Source organism: Panthera tigris, chromosome D4, assembly GCF_018350195.1.
Source record: "Panthera tigris isolate Pti1 chromosome D4, P.tigris_Pti1_mat1.1, whole genome shotgun sequence".
In the NCBI taxonomy this organism is placed as follows: domain Eukaryota; kingdom Metazoa; phylum Chordata; class Mammalia; order Carnivora; family Felidae; genus Panthera; species Panthera tigris.
In genome coordinates, this window is record NC_056672.1 from 31,221,260 (window position 1) to 31,240,425 (window position 19,166).

At 36.2% G+C, this 19,166-nt stretch overlaps 1 protein-coding gene across 8 annotated transcripts; it reads right to left on the reverse strand.

Moving 5' to 3' along the window:
- Nucleotides 1–346: 346 nt before the first annotated feature.
- ZNF658 (zinc finger protein 658) lies at nucleotides 347–18,857 on the reverse strand. 8 transcript variants are annotated; one of them, XM_042964662.1, is made up of 7 exons: nucleotides 18,779–18,853; nucleotides 16,380–16,438; nucleotides 14,532–14,685; nucleotides 11,909–11,969; nucleotides 11,196–11,322; nucleotides 10,804–10,899; nucleotides 347–4,154 (listed from the first exon to the last, which is right to left on the reverse strand). In XM_042964662.1, the coding sequence occupies exons 5-7, from the start codon at nucleotides 11,263–11,265 to the stop codon at nucleotides 1,261–1,263; spliced, it is 3,060 nt and encodes a 1,019-aa protein (XP_042820596.1). In that variant the 5' UTR covers nucleotides 11,266–11,322; nucleotides 11,909–11,969; nucleotides 14,532–14,685; nucleotides 16,380–16,438; nucleotides 18,779–18,853; the 3' UTR covers nucleotides 347–1,260. The 8 variants fall into 8 exon arrangements, with proteins under 8 accessions (XP_042820596.1, XP_042820591.1, XP_042820594.1 ...); XM_042964657.1 differs by lacking the exons at nucleotides 11,909–11,969; nucleotides 14,532–14,685 and adding an exon at nucleotides 16,610–16,708 and having other exon boundaries at nucleotides 18,779–18,857; XM_042964660.1 differs by lacking the exon at nucleotides 11,909–11,969.
- Between the last annotated feature and the right edge of the window lie 309 nt (nucleotides 18,858–19,166).

Consider the following 19,166-nt stretch of genomic DNA (forward strand, 5'->3'; position numbering starts at 1 on the left):
CCTTTATAATTACACAGTGCAAAATAAGCCACTAGTGCGATATAATGAAGGCCAAAAAACCATGTAAGAATCAACATTCAGCCCACTCACCCATCCAGATACACGAGGATACTTAGGAAATCTTATGGATCTCCAATATCCTAGAAAAACAGGGCCACACTAGCAGGCAGGCCAAAATCTCACAGCATCAACAGCATCAAGCTGAAGGAAGCCAACAGAAGAACATAAATTATAAATCAAAAAGGAAAATGGATTAGGTCCAGAGGAGGTTTGGTTGCTGTCTTCTACTAGAACTCATCACCAATAATAAATTATTACACAAACTAATACAGATGTACCACATAGCTCAGAGACTAGCCACAAACATTTATTGGGGTTGTACACAGAATTTAAGTTATTCCTCCATCTTTAAAACTTCACATTCCACAGTGAGTTTCTGTACAGGTGAATATTTTATTATATATTTTCTATAAAACTTGAAGTTATATATAAATCACAAATTTAGGTACAACAGTTCTGGGTGAAGATTTTATCTTCAATTCTGAAACTGATACATTTCCTCAGGAAAAAAAATCTGAAACAACTGTTCAATATGCATTAAAATATAAATTATCAAATTATAAGATTTTGGTCAAATCTTAATTATTTGATGTTTAACATCTAGTAAAGGCTTTTGTGTTTTTCCCTGAGATTTCTCTAATTTTTAATGAAGGCTTCTGATCACTCAAGATGTTGACAGCTTTTCTCCTCATATGAAATCTCTGATACATAGTGACAGGCTGAATTTTATAGGTCTTCCTGACATTTATATTCATAGGGTTTTGTCCCACCATAACAGAATTATCTAAGCTATGTGTGTTTAACCAATAGAACAAAATCCGTAAAAGCTCAACAGAGTACAACTTGATGTTTTTCTTTTAAGCCAACTTGTGAAGATGTTAGTGGAGATGCTGTTTCACCCAGTTATTCAGACTTGGCTTCTTTCACCTTATGTTCTACCATATTTAATACATGGCACTGAAGTCTGCCCTGGAAATATCTCTATACAGTATAAGACAGAAAGAATGTAAGGTGACTTCTGAAGGTTAGACTTAGATTAAATGTAATAGTGTCATATTCCATGACCAGCCTCACTTGAATGAAGGACAGATTGTGAAATTAGACAAGCTATGGATGTGCCTAGTGGAAAAGGAAACAATTTGCCAGTCTATGTGACATGAGCTTCTTTAATATATGTTATCCAATAAGATCTGAGTCCCATTAGGACTTCCCAAATTCACTACATGTAAGGGTTTCCTCTCTGGTGTGCATTCTGGTGTGATGTACTCTAAGAGCTGCCTTACGGACAAAAGTTTTTCTGCATTCATTACATTCATAGGGTTTCTCTCCTGTGTGAATTCTCTGGTGTACTCGGAGAGTTGAATTTTGTGCAAAAGCTTTCCCACATTCATTACACTCATAGGGTTTCTCCCCTGTGTGAATTCTCTGGTGTGCACTTAGGTGTGACTTCTGGGAGAAAGTCTTCCCACATTCATTACATTCATAGGATTTTACACCTGTGTGAATTCTCTGATGTACTCTGAGAGTTGAATTATGGGCAAAAGGTTTCCCACATATATTACATTCAAAGGGTTTCTCACCTGTATGAATTCTCTGATGTGCAATAACATATGACTTCTGGGAAAAAGTTTTCCCACATTCATTACATTCATAGGGTTTCTCCCCTGTCTGAGTCCTCAAATGTGCTCTGAGGTGTGATGTCTTGGAGAAAGTTTTCCCACATTCACTACACTCATAGGGTTTCTCCCCTGTGTGAATTCTCTGATGTGTCCTGAGGGCTGAATTATCAGCAAAAGTTTTCCCACATTCATTGCATTCATAAGGTTTCTCCCCTGTGTGGATTCTCTGATGTGCACAGAGGTGTGTCCTTTGGGAGAAAGTTTTCCCACATTCATTACATTCATAGGGTTTCTCTCCTGTGTGAGTTCTTTGATGGACAATGAGAGCTGCCTTATAAACAAATGTTTTCCCACATTCATTACATTTATAAGGTTTTTCCCCTTTGTGAATTCTTTCATGTCCACTGAGGTATGATTTCTGAGAGAAGGTTTTCCCACATTCACTACATTCATAAGGTTTCTCACCTGTGTGAATTCTCTGATGTGTACTGAGGTGTGTCTTCTGTGAAAAAGTTTTCCCACATTCATTACATTCATAGAGTTTCTCCCCTGTGTGCATTTTCTGATGTGCTCTGAGGGCTGAATTATGGGCAAAAGTTTTTGCACATTCATTACATTCATATGGTTTCTCTCCTGTGTGAATTCTCTGATGTACTTTGAGAGCTGAATTATGGGCAAAAGTTTTTTCACAGTCACTACACTCATAGGGTTTTTCTCCTGTGTGAATTCTCTGATGTGCTCTAAGGGCTGAATTATGGGCAAAAGATCTCCCACAGTCATTACATTCATAGGGTTTCTCACCGGTATGAATTCTCTGATGTGCTCTGAGAACAGATATATGGGTAAAAGGCCTCCCACATTCATTGCACTCATAGGGTTTCTCCCCTGTGTGAATTCTTTGATGTGCTCTGAGGGTTGAATTATCAGCAAAAGTTTTCCCACATCCATTACATTCATAGGGTTTCTCCCCGGTATGAATTCTCTGATGTGCACTAAGGTGTGTCTTATGAGAGAAAGTTTTCCCACATTCAACACATTTGTAGGGTTTTTCGCCTGTGTGAATTCTCTGATGTGCTCTGAGATGTGATGTCTTAGAGAAAGCTTTCCCACATTCAATACATTTGTAGGATTTCTCCCTTGTGTGAATTCTCTGATGTTCTCTGATATGTGACGTCTTGGAGAATGTTTTTCCATATACATTACTTTGACAGAGTTTCATCCCTGTGTGTGTTCTTTGGCATACTACGAGAGCAGACTTCTTGTAAGATTTCCCACATCCACTATTATCATAAGGTGTCTCCTTTGTGTGAACTGTCAGATTTTCACTGAGGTTTAACTTCTGACAGAAAGTTTTCTCACATTTACTACATCCATAGAGACTGACCCCTATATCAGTTCCAGGATAATGAATAGGGTGTGAATTTGAACAAAAAGATTCCCCACATTCCTCAGGTCTCTCCCCTGGATGGGTCCTCTGATGATGAATGAGTTGTACTTTCTGGTAAAAGGATTTCTTGCATTCATTACATTCAAATGACTTCTCTCCAGTTTCACTTCGCTGATGTACACTAAGGGCTAAGTTCTGATGGAAGGACCTCCTGTATTTACCACGCTGGTACAATTCCTCTTCTGTGTGAGTTCTCTGACATACTATAAGGTCTAATTTCTGGTAGAAGGTATTTATACATCCATTATACACACAAAATTCATCTCTAGTTTGTGTCTTTTTTTGTACTATATGGGCTGAGCTCTGGCTCAAGTTTTCGTCACACTTATTGCTTGCAAAACTAGTCTGTTCTGTAGCAGTTCTCTGAGATTGAGTGAGAGATGAGATACTGCTGAAGTTATTCCCACTTTCATTACATTCATAGTGTGCCACAGCCATGTGAACTTTATTATAATTCTCAATAGTGGTTTTGGATTTCCTACATTCATTAAGATGAAAGCATTTCTCTTTTGTGCCAGTTCTCATGTAGTTATCACAGTTTTTCCTAAATTCATCATCCTTATAGGATTCCTCTCCCATAACACAAACAGTCTTATCATGCAAAATTTTCCCAAATTCATTACATTCAAAAGATTGTTCCAGGGTTTGAAGTTTCTGATGATTTTTCCAATAACTGAGAGGTTTTACATTTTTATTATATCTGTAAGACTTCTCTCCAGTGTAAGTTTTCTCATGCTTAGTATCAAGCTTCAATTTTTTGCATACATCTATGTAATCAGCCTTCTTTCTTGAATAGTTTCTATCACAAATAATTAATTCAGAAACACCTGGCAAATTCATTCTACATGAGTCATATTTACAAGGCATATTTCCTGAAGAATTTGGAGTTATATCCAGATTAAATGGTTTTTCTAAGACTTTCTGCTCTTCTTTACTCAATGTTTTGTTATTAGTGAGTATTACTTGCCACAGAGGTTTCTCTTGTTTTTCCTGGTTCTCCTCAATGTGAATATCAATGCTGAAATATCCTAAAATGAGAAAAATAGAAAACATCTCTGTATCTTACATTTCTTATGGAAAGGAATTTATAGCCATATGTTTGTTATGTATTGTAATCTACTGTTACAGGTCACATTCCCAGAGATTAGTAATTCATACACACAGAGAAAAAGAAATATACTCTCTCTCTCTTCATCCATGTTATTTAAAGAAAACAGGTATTATTTCCAGTGCTGGCCAAGATGGAGTAGCTATCTTCCCAAGTCCTCCCTCTTACAATTAAAATATCCCTGGAAAATCAATAAATCAATCAGTAATAAATAAAAAAGTAAGATGCTACAAAATGGAATGTGGAACTTTGGGACTCAAGAAATGACATGGCAGAGGATTTCAAGGCTTTTCTGTTTCCCATAATTCTTATATGGGGTACTGGAGTGTTGGAGAAGCCTGCAATCCAAAGTCAACAACACACAGACAAAAAGAGCTACAAGAAAACCCTATTCCTTCTGGCCAAAGGTCTGAAATAAAGATAGTCTAACAGAACAGAAAATCTTTTTGACAATATGCACCCTACTCAAGCCTAACAAAAATGGAATATTTCCCTGTGGTTCTAGATAGGTTTAACAGGAAATGAAAGTTCCATTGCCACAGGTACAAAGGACTGGACACTTGCAAAATTTCTTTCCATGAGCCAAACCAAGAGCTTAGTGGAAAGATCATGAAGAATCCTAAGCAAGTTCTATTTATAGGACATTCAGGGATGGTAACAACAATCACTACCGCAACTATTCCTAAAACTACATTCCTATCTACTCCATGGAATCTGCAAAAGAAATAAATCTGTTTTAGGGTACTTGTGGCAACACAGCAGGTAGGGGAAGGAAAAAAGGGAAAAGAGGCAGGAATACAATATTATAGCTAGAAGGGATGCAGCAGCATTTGGAATAACTATACTCTCAAAATCCAAGAACATTTTAAAAATAGCTTAATTCATATTATTCTTAAATATACATAAAATATTCATCAAGGCATACCACATCATGGACTACAAGAAAAATCTTTACAAATATAAAAGAACAGAAATTGTATAAAGTATAATCTCAAGCCACAGAGAAATTATACTAGAAATGATTAACACAAAGTTACCTGGAGAGACACAAAATATTTGTAAGTTAATATACTTCCAATTAATCCATTAGTCAAAGAGAAAATCTCCCAAGAAATTAAGATATTTAGAATTGAATGAAAAACTGTTTAGAACATATACAAATTTGTGGGATGCAGCTAAAGTAGTTCTCAGAGATAAATTCATAGCTTACAATCTTTTATATTAGAAAAGAAAGACCTCTAATCAGTCACCTAAGCTTCTACTTTAAGAAACTTGACAAAGAGAACAAATTAAATCTAAAGAAAGAAAAAAGAAAATAATAAAGACTAAAGATGACAATGAAAATGGAAATGAAAAGAAGAGAAAAAAATGAAACCAAAGCTTAGTTCATTGAAGATTTTTTTTAAGTGCTAGAACCAAGAAGAAAAAAGAGAAGACACACAGTATTAATATCAGAAAAAAATGCAAGAGGGGACATAAATACTGATACGATACTAAAAAGACAGTAAAAGAATATTAGGGGAAACTCTATGCCCGTAAGTTTGACAATTTAAGTGAAATGGACAAATTTCATTTGAAAAAACTACCAAATTAACTCATGAAGGAAGAGGTAACACAACAGGTCAGCATCTGAGAAACTGAATATGTGATTGACAAAGATGTAGTTCCAAGAAACTGCTCCAGGATCAGATGGTAGTAACTAGTGAACTCTGCCAAACATTAAAAATAATAATAATAATAATAATAATAATAATAAAATACCAATTTTACATAATTTCTTCTAGAAAACACAAGAAAAGAAACCTACAGACCAATATCCCTCATGACATAAATGTAAAAATCCTCAAAAAAAAAGCATCAAAAAGAACTATATATGAAAAGAAATGATTTATCAGGATCAAGTGGGGGTTCATCCCAAGAATACTATTGCAATATTTAAAAGTCAATCAATGTAATCCATCATCTTAATCATCTAAAGAATGAAGACAAATCACATCATTTAAGGGAAAAAATATTTTACAAAATTCAAATTCCATCCATTAACCTATTATAAAGGGAATATACAGAAAGCCTGTAGCTAATATCATAATTAAGAATAAGAGACTTACTTAAGAATAAGAGACTGAATACTAAGATTGGAAAAAGACAAGGCTGTCTACCCTCAGCACTTCTATTCCAGACTGTGGAAGTTCCAACCAATGCAATAAAGCAAGAATAGAAATAAACGATACACAGTAAGTCTACCCAGAGAGCCCCAAGAAGATCTTCAAAAGAGCTCCTTAACTAATAACTGTTTTCAGCAAGGCAAAATGCAAAGCCAATATACAAAAGCCAATCATATACAAGCAATTATCACTGGAATTTTAAAGCTGACAAGGAATATGATTTACCATAGTGCTGAAAAAACAAAAAACAAAATACTTGGTATCTGCTGAAAACTACTGATAAAAAGAATCAAATAAACCATAAATAAAAGGATATGTATATGTTCTTTATTGATTGGAAGAATCTATATTGTTAAGATATCAATCCTCTTTTGATCTATAAATTCAATACAATCCCAGTTGAATAGCTGGCATGCTTTTTGTAAATATCAAGAAGATCATTTTAAAATTTATACATAAGAAAATTGGTGGACTCACATTACCTGACTTCAAGGTCTAATTAAGAATCTAGAGTAATAAAATTAATGTGGTACTGGGGAAGGATAAATATGTAGATAAATAAAAAAGAATAGAGATACCACAGAAATATATAGTCTAAAATGTACAGAATAAAAGTACAAATATACACATATATTTATACTTATGTACCATATACAAAATATATGTTCATCCATTTTCTAAGAACAATGGAAATGCTATTCAATAGGAAATGATAATTTTTTCAATAAAATGGTGCTAGAATAACTAGACTCCCCTTTTCAAAAATTTAAACTTAACACATAACTCATCCTGTCTATGAAAACTAACACCAAGTGGATCATAAAATATAAAATGTGAAATTTAAAAATTTCTAGAAGAAAACATGAATAAATCTGTGTTACTTTGAGTTTTGATACTTCTAGACAGCACAACAAATGCATGATCCTTAAGAAAAAATTAATAAATAGGACTTATCAAAATTAATGTTCAGTATTAGCCAACCTCTTCTGAAATCATGCCAACAAAAGAAGTGGAGTGCAGCTTCACTACTGCCAAGTGTGGACTAAACTTCCACAGACACCTTTGGGAGTTGGAGGAGTGGGTTGCTCTATTAACAATGGAGAAGGGTAAGAGATCAGGGTCCCTACCAGCATTTTCCTAACACTAACCACCCTGTATTTTATCAAGTGCCAAGGCCCCTAGTTCACCTTCATTGTTTTGTAATCTATCAGAATGTTACATTTCCCCTCTCTCCCTCTCTCTCTGTCTCTGTCTTTCTCTCTCTCTCTCTCTCTCTCTCTCTCTCAACATACAAATATATATATATATATATATATATACTTTTATATATAATATGCATATACATATATATAGGTCTATGTTTATGTCTGTACACACACACACACACACACACGTATACATTTTGTTGTACTTAGTGGGCAGAGTAAAACAAAATACATTACTCCATCTTTCCCCCAGTTAATACTTTTTATATCTTATTAATTTCTTCCCTAAGCAGAGTCATGAACACATTCTCATTATCATATAGAATATTTCTAGTTTTGCTTTGAAAATCAGGACTTTAAGCCACCTGAATCCCATTTTTCATGTAGATCCAAAAGATTACCTCAAGATTCTTTCTCCACTGATCTGTGGGAAAAGAACCACCTGTCAAAGACCAATTATCTATAAAGCATATGTGTTTTTCTTGACCTTTCTTTTCTGTTTCACTATTATATTAAACTATCCCACCTCCAGTTTCATACTACTTAACTCTCACAGCTTTACATATCTAACAGAGCAAATCCTATCACATCACTTCTATGAATGAGATTTGCTTTGATATTGCATTAAATTTTACAAACTTGAATTTATCACATAAGTGCTTCTTTTCTTTTGTTTTTGTTAGGGTTAGCTCATTCATTTTACTGTTTTTTATTCTAAGAAACATACGACAATTTCTCAATCCTCCAGTTTATTAATTTTTAATTTCACTCTTAAATTCTGCTTGTATTAGTACATTTTTGTTATTGTTCTTGCTTAATTTATTACTAGGAGACTACCAATTTACCTCTGTTCATTAACTTACACATATCCTAATGTTAATAATATGCATATTTATTTTTATAAATGTCATGCAATTTTGGATTTGATATCCTTTTGTATTTATATGTTGTTTAAAAGAGGTAATCTTTGAAATATCCATATCAATAGATTTTTTTTACTCATGTTATCATTAATTTCTAGATTTATCAAAATATGTTCAGATTACTATTTATGGGATTCTAATTTGGATTTATTGAGGTTTTCTTTTTTAGACTAATATTGCATTTCACTATCTTATAATAAATCCATGGGAACTTGAAAGGCTTGTTCTTTGATTTCAGGATACATGTACAAATATATGGTTCCCTTTAATATAAATATCATCTACGTTTATATAGGCATACTTATTTAATGCTCATAGCATGTCTAATATAATCAGATAAAGTACATTATTACCTCCTAATACGGGTGAATTTTAAATTCTTAGTACTCCATTATTTTGTGTTTTATGATAATTGGTATGATATTGTTTGGTGTAGTCATTCAAATGCGTAACTTGTGCTCTTGACTAGAGGGCGTTTTTTTTTTAAGTTATGCATTTATTGCCTAAATTCAAACCTGAATGATAACATGAAACCCTAAACTATTTGATTTTTAAAAAAATTTTTTTTTAACGTTTATTTATTTTTGAGACAGAGAGAGACAAAGTATGAACGGGGGAGGGTCAGAGAGAGGGAGACACAGAATCCGAAACAGGCTCCAGGCTCTGAGCTGTCAGCACAGAGCCCGACGTGGGGCTCGAACTCACGGACCATGAGATCATGACCTGAGCTGAAGTCGGCCGCCCAACCGACTGAGCCACCCAGGCGCCCGCCTAAACTATTTTATTTTTGCCTTAATAACTTTACTATCCTTTTATTACAATCTTTCAAAGATACTTATTTAGGAATATCTTTTTTAGCTAACTAATATGATCAAATCATTTATATTTAGTGACTGGGAAACATGCATGGTCCAAAAATTATGTCAATTTTTATGTTATGCAATCTGTTTTAATAGTTTCACAACAAAAACTTTCAGTAAACACGCTCAGGATGATTTTACCTTTTTGCTCTAAGAGTTATGTTGAAACTATAATTTTTGAAATTCTTGAAATTGTTTATTAGTTTGCACAAATACTAACAAGCACATGAAAAAATGCTTGACATCACTAGTGAACAGGTAAATTGTCATAGACTGAATTGCAATTCATATGTTGAAGCCCTCAACCTCAATGTAATTTGGTGATAAGGCCTTTGGAGAAATAATTAAGGCTAAATGAAGTCATAATGGTACAGCTCCAACTCTTATAGGGTTGGTGTCCTTATAAGAATAGGAAGAGACATCACAGCTCTCTTTCTCTCCATGCAAGTACACGGGAAAGGCCATATGAAGGCATAGTCAAAGACAGTCCTCTGCAAGCCAGGAAGATGCCTCACTGAAATTAACTATGCTGGCACCTTGATGCTGGACTTCCAGCCTCCAGAACTATGAAAAATTTCTGTTGTTTAAACCACCCAGACTATGGTATTTTATTATGCCAGGCCAGATGACTAATACAGAAATGCAAATCAAAACTTAAATAATACATCACTTCTCTTTTACTAGGATGGCTACAAGTCAGATAATAACAATTATTGGTGAAGATGTGGAAAAATCAGAACCCTCATATGCTGTCATTAGGAATGAAAAATGGTGCAGGCACTGTGAAAAATAGTCTGGAGTTTCCTGAAATAGTTACCATAAAACCCAGTGATTCCATTCTTAAGTATAACTCAATAAATAAAAACACATGTCAAAAAAAGCATAAATCCATGCAAAAACTTGTAAATGAATGTTTCTATTAGCATTATTCAATAATAGCCAAAAGGTAGAATCCCAAACATCTAATGACTGAAGAATGAACAAACAATGAGACCTTATTTTGTCAATCAAAGGATGAAATATTGATACATATGAATCTTGTAATCCTATGTGAAAGAAACCAATCATAAAAGACCACATAATGTGTGATTCCATTTACATGAAATGTAGTAGGCATATCTATAGAGACAGAAAGTAGATTAGTGATTGCTAAGGCTGTAGGGGACAGGAGGAAGGGAGACAATAGCTAAAGGGTATAAGGTTTCTTTTTGAGGTGATGAAAATGGGAGTGTGGTTATGTTTACATGTATCTGTGAATATATGAACAGCCACCGAATTGTACTCTTTAAATGGGTGGATTGTCCAATATGTAAACTATCTCAATAGAGCTGTTTAAAAGGATAAAACAAACTTTCGAAGGTATTCCCCTAAAAGTTGAACTACCCCAAGTGTTTCCTTTTGTCAGTGCTCACCCACCTGGGTACCTCTGGTTTAGGAATTCTTCCTCTAAGGACCAGGGCTCTTCTTCTTGCTCCAACCTGAAGATCATCTTGGGTTTGGTCAAGCAATACCCTGTAAACATGACAATTGAGGGTATATATAGACCAGATCCATTGGCTTTTTGGTTTCCAAAGGTGTAGAAAGTTAACAGTAGCAAGAGAAGCAAAATAATGTGCTCAATTGAAGTTTTCCATGGAAAGTAGTAACATAAACATTGTTTCTGTTTCCTTAAAGGCTTCAGTTATCTTGGACCTCTTACTCAAAAGCCTGTACAACATTAATCTCTACAAAGAGTCCATGTGTTTTGTTAACTTTAAAAAAAAAAGTAAACGTAACCTAGAGGAAGTCACATACTAAGGTATGCTTACCCACTGAGATGAGGTGGCTATAGTTCTCCAGCATCACATCTCTGTACAGTGTCCTCTGAGCTGGGCTCATGTACTGCCATTCGTCCTGGGTAAATTCGACAACCACGTCTTCGAATGACACAGACCCCTGTGACAATACATTTTATTCACGGATTCAGAATTAAGTGAAAAGAAAGTATCTTTAAGAATTACTATTTTTCCTGTTTACTTTTAAGCTTTAAAACAAATGGTTTAAAAGGCATCTATTTCTGACCTAATTTTGTCTTTGTGGAGTTATTCAGTTATCAAGATTTTTAACTTACTATAATTCATTTATATCTGTTTATAAACCACAGATTTTTTTAAGACAAAAAAATTCAACGTATAGAGGCTTCCTACAATTCTTCCTCTACATCCCAAGTGATTACCGTGGGTATTTAGAGAATTCTAAGATGTTCATTCCCTCTTCAGGCATCATCATTGTAAATAATGAGAGACAAAGAAGAGATAACATGTAAGCTGTGAAGATATTTTACACAATCAAACTTAGGTATAAATAAATACGTAAAGATAACATAAATCTAGAGTTCATGAAGAGCAAAGAACAACTTACCAGGCAGTTGGAACCATAGAGAGCAATATAAGAGAACATTATTTTAACTGAAGTAACAACAATGAATATAATGATAGGGATATAATCACAGAGCAGCAGCAAAAACCAATTTGATAACTACCTTCTTGTGCAACCACCTAGTCTAACTGTACGAGCAGCTTCTGGAATGTTGATGCTAAACACTGACATTTAGGAAACAAAAGGAAAATAAATGTTAGAAGTTTGAGTGAACAGATCTGTTCATGTTGTTCTTGAAGGGTCTGTGAACATAAAACCGGACCTATCTCTTAAACTAGTATACACATGGTTTTAGAACACAGAAGCGAGGTCTAAAATGAAGGCAAGAATTTAGGACTTATTAGCAATTTGGGTTGTACCTAAAATTTTAAGAGGCAAACAGACAACAATTTGAGCTATATGCTTGCTATGCATCCTATATGGGACTGAGGAAAGAAAAATACCAAACAGAATTTGAGGAAGCCTGAATATTAAAGAGGGTGGCAAATAAAGTATAGGCCACAAAGCTAAATAAAAAGTTTTCTGAAAAGTAGTAAGAGTCAGGAAAGGGTAGAATCTTAGAAAATGAGAAAAGGGAAAATTTCCACAACAAAGCACTTCAAAGGGGCTGGGAGGAGGGGAAATTGGGGAGTTGCTGTTCAATTGGTAAAAAGTTTCAGTTATGCAAAATCATTAAGTTCTAGAGATCTGCTGTGTAGCTCACCTATAGTTAACAGTATTGTACTATACACATGAAAAATGTGCTAAGAGAGTAGATCTCATGTAAGTGTTCTTATCACAATTATAAATAGGAAAGAAAAAGAAAAAGACTAAGAAATAATAGGATAGAAGCAAGTTTTTTCCCCCCAGTTATGTATCCAATTATTTGTTCATTCATGTCTTCGGTATTACTAAGTGAGAACCTCCTGTGTGTGAAACTCAGTAGTAGTAGCTGGTAACTAAAAAAAACAAAAGAACAGGAATACCCCTCATAAAATTTAATCTAAAAAAATTTTTTAATTATATCCTCCAAAACTAAAAAAATTAGTGAGAAAAGTGGCATTGCTTTCATTTTGCCAATCTCTTTACTATCTGACTTAATGAAATCACTTGGATTAAAAAAAAATAAGCTAACAAGTGACGTAAATATTAAATGTTGAAGGATCTAAGAAATTTCTCTCGTCCATAAATAACAATGAAAAAACTGGCAAAATTATAGAAATTAACAAAGGCTATCTCCAAAACATTAAAAAAAACCAGCGGAATCATAATAAGAATGCTGATCCATATCCTTTTAACTTACCCTGTTCCCATCCCTCTCTCTCCCAACTCTGCAGTAGTTTGAGAACCAATGGTCTGCAACCAGAAGCCTGGCAACCACAACAACAGCAGAACTGGGTTGGAGATCCATCAAAGCCTCATTCACAGAAAACTGTCATTATTTGACCTGTTTGGTGGTTTCCTAAAAGACCCTGCTTATCAGGATGCCTTTGTTTGAGCTAGCTCAGAGCGTGAAAAGCCTTATTCTCACAGGTATTTGTCAAAAACAACTAAAGGCAGGGCACCTGGGTGGCTCAGTCGGTTAAGTGTCCGACTCTTGGTATCGGCTCAGGTCATGACCTCACAGTTTGTGGGATTGAGCTCTGCAATGGCTCTGTGCGAACAGCATGGTGCCTGCTTGGAATTCTCTCTTTACCTCTCTTCCTGCTCCTCCCACATGCACATGCTTTCTCTCTCTCAAGATAAATAAACATTAAATACAACAACAACTAAAGGCATTTGTTTAACTTAATGGCTATCTGAGGTGGTAGATAACAGCTGGGGCAATTAATGGCTTAACTAAGAAGCTTGAAAGGAAAAGCTGGATAATGAGATGTCCATAAATGTTTTGAAAAGCTCTGATATATTCCTGAAATCTAGGAGGTCATATACTTGCACAGAGCTGTGCATACACCCAAGGCTGTGAGTATGCTCAGGAAAGATGTGAGAAGGGTCTAAGCTGTCAATTCTAGGTGACTCTGAGTTTGGCATTAGAAGGAAGTGTAGGTTAATGCAGAGTTATTAACTGCCTGTCTGACTGTAGAAGGAATTCCCAAACATGCACAGATCTCCTTAGCAAAGACTGGAAAATTTACTGGTTCTAGGCATTTAAAGAAATTTCTGTAGACAACTTGAGCTGCCTCAGATGACAAGAAACAGGCTCTACAGAATTTTTTAAAAAGTCACTGAACAAAATAAATTTTGACAATGACCCCTGTGGAGAGGAGAAATTCTCGAGTTGTCACATTATTTTATTTAAAATGTCCAATTTGCAACAAAAATATTAGTAAACAAGAAAAGAAAGAAAGACATATGTGCAGAAAAGGTATAATTAATAGAAACTGCTCCTAAGGAAGCAGACATTAGACTTACTAGGCAATAACTTTACATCAGCTTTTTTAAATATGGTCAAATACCTAGAGAAAACAATGTCCAAGGACTAAAGGAAAATATAAAAAAAAAATTTCACTAAATAAAGAATATCAATAAAGAGATAGAAATATAACAAATATAAATTATATAGAAACTCAAGAGTTGAAAAATATAAGAACTAAATCAAAATTTCACCAGAGGGGTTCAACAGCAGATTTGAGCAGGTGAAAGAAAGAATGAACAAAGTGGACAATATGCCCACTGAAATTATGTAGTGTGAGAAACAAAGAAAAAATAATGACAGAAAATGAAATATGGGATAGCATTAAGCTTACCAACATATGCATGAGTCCCAAACAGAAAGTCTGAAAGAATATTTGAAGAAACAATGGCCAAGAAGTCTCCAAATTTCATGATAAACATTAATCTACAAATCCAAGAAGCGCAACAAACTTCAAGTAGGATAAATTTAGAGTTCGAGATCCACACCTAAACACATGGAAATCAAACAGTCAAATACAAAGACAAAGAGACAATACTGAAAGTAGCAAGCATGAAGTGACTCATCATGTACAACAGTATTAAAAACAGATTACTAATCAGAAACCATGGAGGACAGAAGGTAATGAAATGATGTATGACAAATGCTGAAAGAAAAAAAGTTGTCAACCAAGAATTATATAACTAGTAAAAATAGAAAAATTAAAACCCTCCTAGATAAACAAAAACAAAATTTGTCATAGGCAGAACCCTCCTACAAGAAATAATAGAGTCAGCAAATCTATACAGACAGAAAATAGATTAGTGGTTGCTTGGGGCTTAGAGGCAAATGAGCAGATGAGAAGGGATAAAATGTAGAGGTGCTTTTTAAGGTGATGAAAGTATTTTCAAATTGAGTGTGGTGATATCTGCACATTTACACTAAAACATCACTGAATTCTACACTTAAAATGGGTGAATGGCATGGTATATGACCTGAATCTCAATAAAGTTTAGATAAAAATAAAGAGAATAAAACCATACCAAGATAATAGAGCAGATTAAAGGCCAAGGACAAAAATGGGGGATGAGCCACATGAAAGTACAAGGGAAAGTAGATGACTCCACAAAGATAGTAGCAGGGGAAGGAAAAAGCCAGTGGAGGGTGTCACAGACACTAACAAAGAAATTTTCCAGAAGGGCAGAGTGAGAAGCAGAGACAAGTGCTCAGAAAAGTCAGGTAAAGAAAGGACTTGACAAGACTCAAGGATGTGATTACAGTCAAGTCTCTGGTCACTGGATATGACAGGCAAGTGGGAGAGAAACCAAGTGTGAACAGAAAGTATTTAAACATTTGAAACAGAACACAATTTTAAATTGTCTGCTGAGCAATCCAAATACCAAGGGTACTCAAAATATTTATGGACAGTAATTTTAAGGATATTCAGTTGATTCATCAGAAAAAATGTCTTATTCAATTCTTATGTTTGAATTTCTGGAAAATAGAATTGACCAAGTTCACATTTAGCATTATGTCTTCTACTTTTACTGAAGAACAAGTAGAGACAATGTTCTATATTATTTTAGAGTTATTACTGACAAATTGTTAACTAAATCACCTACTCGAAAAACAGATTTTTTGGGAGGTGCCTGGGTAGCTCAGTCGGTTAAGCGTCCGACTTCGGCTCAGGTCATGATCTCGCAGTCCGTGGGTTCGAGCCCTGCGTTGGGCTCTGTGCTGACAGCTCAGAGCCTGGAGCCTGTTTCAGATTCTGTCTCCCTCTTTCTCTGACCCTCCCCTGTTCATGCTCTCTCTCTGTCTCAAAAATAAATAAATGTTAAAAAAAAAATTAAAAAAAAAAAAAGATAAACAGATTTTTTTTGAACTTCAAATGTCTTAACATTCTATGAGGTATCAGTTTGCATAATCATCTCATCAGTGTTGACCTTTAAAAGCATTGTTTGTCTAACACTCTGACATGGCTACCAAAAATTCAAAAATAAATTTAGAGCTCCAATTTGATAAAATTGTAATATAAGAGCATCTACATATATCCACATGCTACCTTTGCTCTGCTCTTCATCTGTATCTCCACCTATGAAGGCATCTGATCCATTTCTATTTTTACTTTTCCATGTGAATAGACACCTAAGCCCTTATAAAATCTACTGTAAAACAAACAGATTATTAAAACAGAACTCACCTGAGCTATGTTCATTTTCTGCTGCTCCTTGAAGAATGTAAAGAAATGAAAAGGTTCTCCTGGGGAAGAGGAAAGAAAAATAGAGTTATGAGAAACCTGGTCTGCCTTACAACTATTTTCATTTGCCTAAAAATTTCTATAACACCAGCTAGAAAAAAAGGTTTCCCTATAGAAGAATGTCCTTTTGACATTCTTGAGAAAGAACAGGAGGGACCACACAGAGGCAGTACCTGAACAAGTGCATCTCCAATATGATTATGTCGGCTTAAACTTGTCTTTTCACTGCTGTGTAACTCAAAAGTCGATGAATTAACAATTTATGTCCCCTTCTAATTAAGAACAACAACAAAAAACACAAAATAAAACAAAAGGAGATTGGTTAAACAAATTCAGGCATACAAAGGTAAAACCTTCTACCTTCATTTAAACTGTTAAAAAAATTACTTAGATGTGATTGTTAATCAAGTTTGTGTTGTCTTTATACCTTGAGTTAGAACTTCCCCAGAAAACTCCAAAACAAAGATGGGATGCTTTATGCAAGAAATATATTTTCTAACTTTTTGTTCTAACTTGGTTGCAACTTATAAGACATATTTTTTAATAAGATGCCTATAGTACTTATCTATTTAAGTAAACAGTACTGTGCTTAGTTCTTGATTCTGCCTTGGGTGTCTTTACAAAAATCATTCTTTCAGGCCCAATATTTTGGGCTTCCAAAGTGTCCAATATAGAACACCTTTCTTCTACTCTCCTTTTATTATTACCTACATTCAGGAAAGAGGGAGCATCGCATAACTAGATGCCATATGTGCTGATGGACATAGAGTGAGGGCAGCTCAGAATCTGGAAAGAGGGGAGAATGAAGGAAACTGGGTGCTGTTTAAGATTTCACCAGTTCTGGCTGGTTATATCGTCCCTGGGCATCATGTCCTCACCAGCCATCCAGTGACATGCCTGTTCCTGTGCAGCATGACAGTAACCCACCCCTCTCAACCTCAAGTTACCACCTTCTGCAAGGAGGTCCAGTGCCACTGTCCAGTCTGTGATGGCTTCAGGGGTGTGATGACATTACCAAGAGTCATATTTTGGCAGGATTTATTGGGGGGGCGGTGGAGGTGGGGTAAGCTAGCTGTTTAAAATTACACAATTCATGAAAATACTCCTGAATATACATCACTCATGCTGTACAGGGATCAAGAACTGCTTCTGGTATAGAAAATCAGGACCTGTGCCTTTCCTGAACCTTCTGCCTCTGTTCTGAAACTCCAGTGAAGGATCTGTCAGAAGAGCTGACAATGGTTTCTAGGGCTCTCATTTTCCTATCTTAAGACCTACTTTCCTCCAGAGGGGCTGGGATCCAGGTCTGAGAAACAAATTTACTGCATTTGAAATCTCCATTTAACACTCTAAATGTGACTTTGGAATTCACTACAAATCCAGTAACGTAGTCATTAGTTGCATGCAACTACTGCACCTGAAGTGTGCCTACTCACAAATCAAAATAGTAATTTGGATATACTGAGTTAAACACATCAGTAAAACAAATTTCACCTCTTTAATCTTTTCACTGTTGCTACTGAAAAATTTTAAATTATGTTTGGTTTGTGTTATCTTTCTACTGGCCAGCACTGCGTTAGATTATCAGAATGTGCCTCTGAGAATGGAGATAGCTTAGTGCAGGAAGGTTCAAGACTCTCTGTCTGAAGGAGGGGCTCTAAAAAGAATCCACAAATCCCAGGAAATATTTACCACATTGTGAGGTTCTGTCCATATTCACTTCACAATCATATCTCCTCTGAAAATTTGGGGACTCTGCTAAGAGCTCCAGAGGTTTCACCTCTGGGTTTGGGGCAGAATGGATATTGGAAAGAGTAAAAAGTAGGGAGTAAAATCTACTTGTATTTATTCCAGCCTCTCTCACCTACCAGCCGTGCCCTCAGGTATATCATTCCGTCCCCAGTAAGTTCCTTTCACTTTTTAACATGGAATGTTAAAGGCAATTGTGAGGCTTAAATAAAATACCAAAGGGAACAAAGCATCTTGTGACAGTAACTTACACACTTAATTCTCAGACTAATGCACAAGCTACTGTTGGTAGCCTCATGTTCATCGAAAACATCATAAAGGCGGATTCCCTTTCCACTGCCCACAGTCCCAGCACCCAGAACCCACAGGAAGTACCTTCTCCAGACAGGGGACTCAGCCCCACCTGCTCCGCAGAAGTAGGTGGGAACCAACACCCGCCCCCCCCCCCCCCCCCCCGCACATGCACAGAGGCTGGAGGAGGGGAGAATCTGCCAGGAGCTTCCTCGAACTTCCCCCTGGCTTTCGCCGCACACAAACCTACCCGACCTAGCAGAGCCCCACACTTCGCGAAGCCGTGTCCCCAGTGCTCTCACCCCCGGCGCGCAGCCTCTATTCCCCCACAGACCCAAGGAAGCCGAGATCGTGTCCTCTTCAGGCAGGGAAGGCCCGCGGAAAGAGATAGGGCTGGATGTGCACTTGCGCAGAATGAGCCCCCAAGCTGGATTCCCAGAGTGCTGCGCGGTAGGCCCGTGACGTTTAAAACTACATTTCCCAGGGGGCCTGGGTGGCGCAGTATGTTAAGTATCCCACTTTGGCTCAGGTCGTGATCTCACCCTTCCTGCGGTCCAGTATGCCTCCCGCCACCACCACCCCCGCCCCCCCCGCCCCACCCCCCCCCCCCCCGCCCCGCGGTCAGCACAGAGCCAGCTTCAAATCCTCTGTCTCCCTCCCCCTCTCTCTGCCTCTCCCCGGCTCACACAC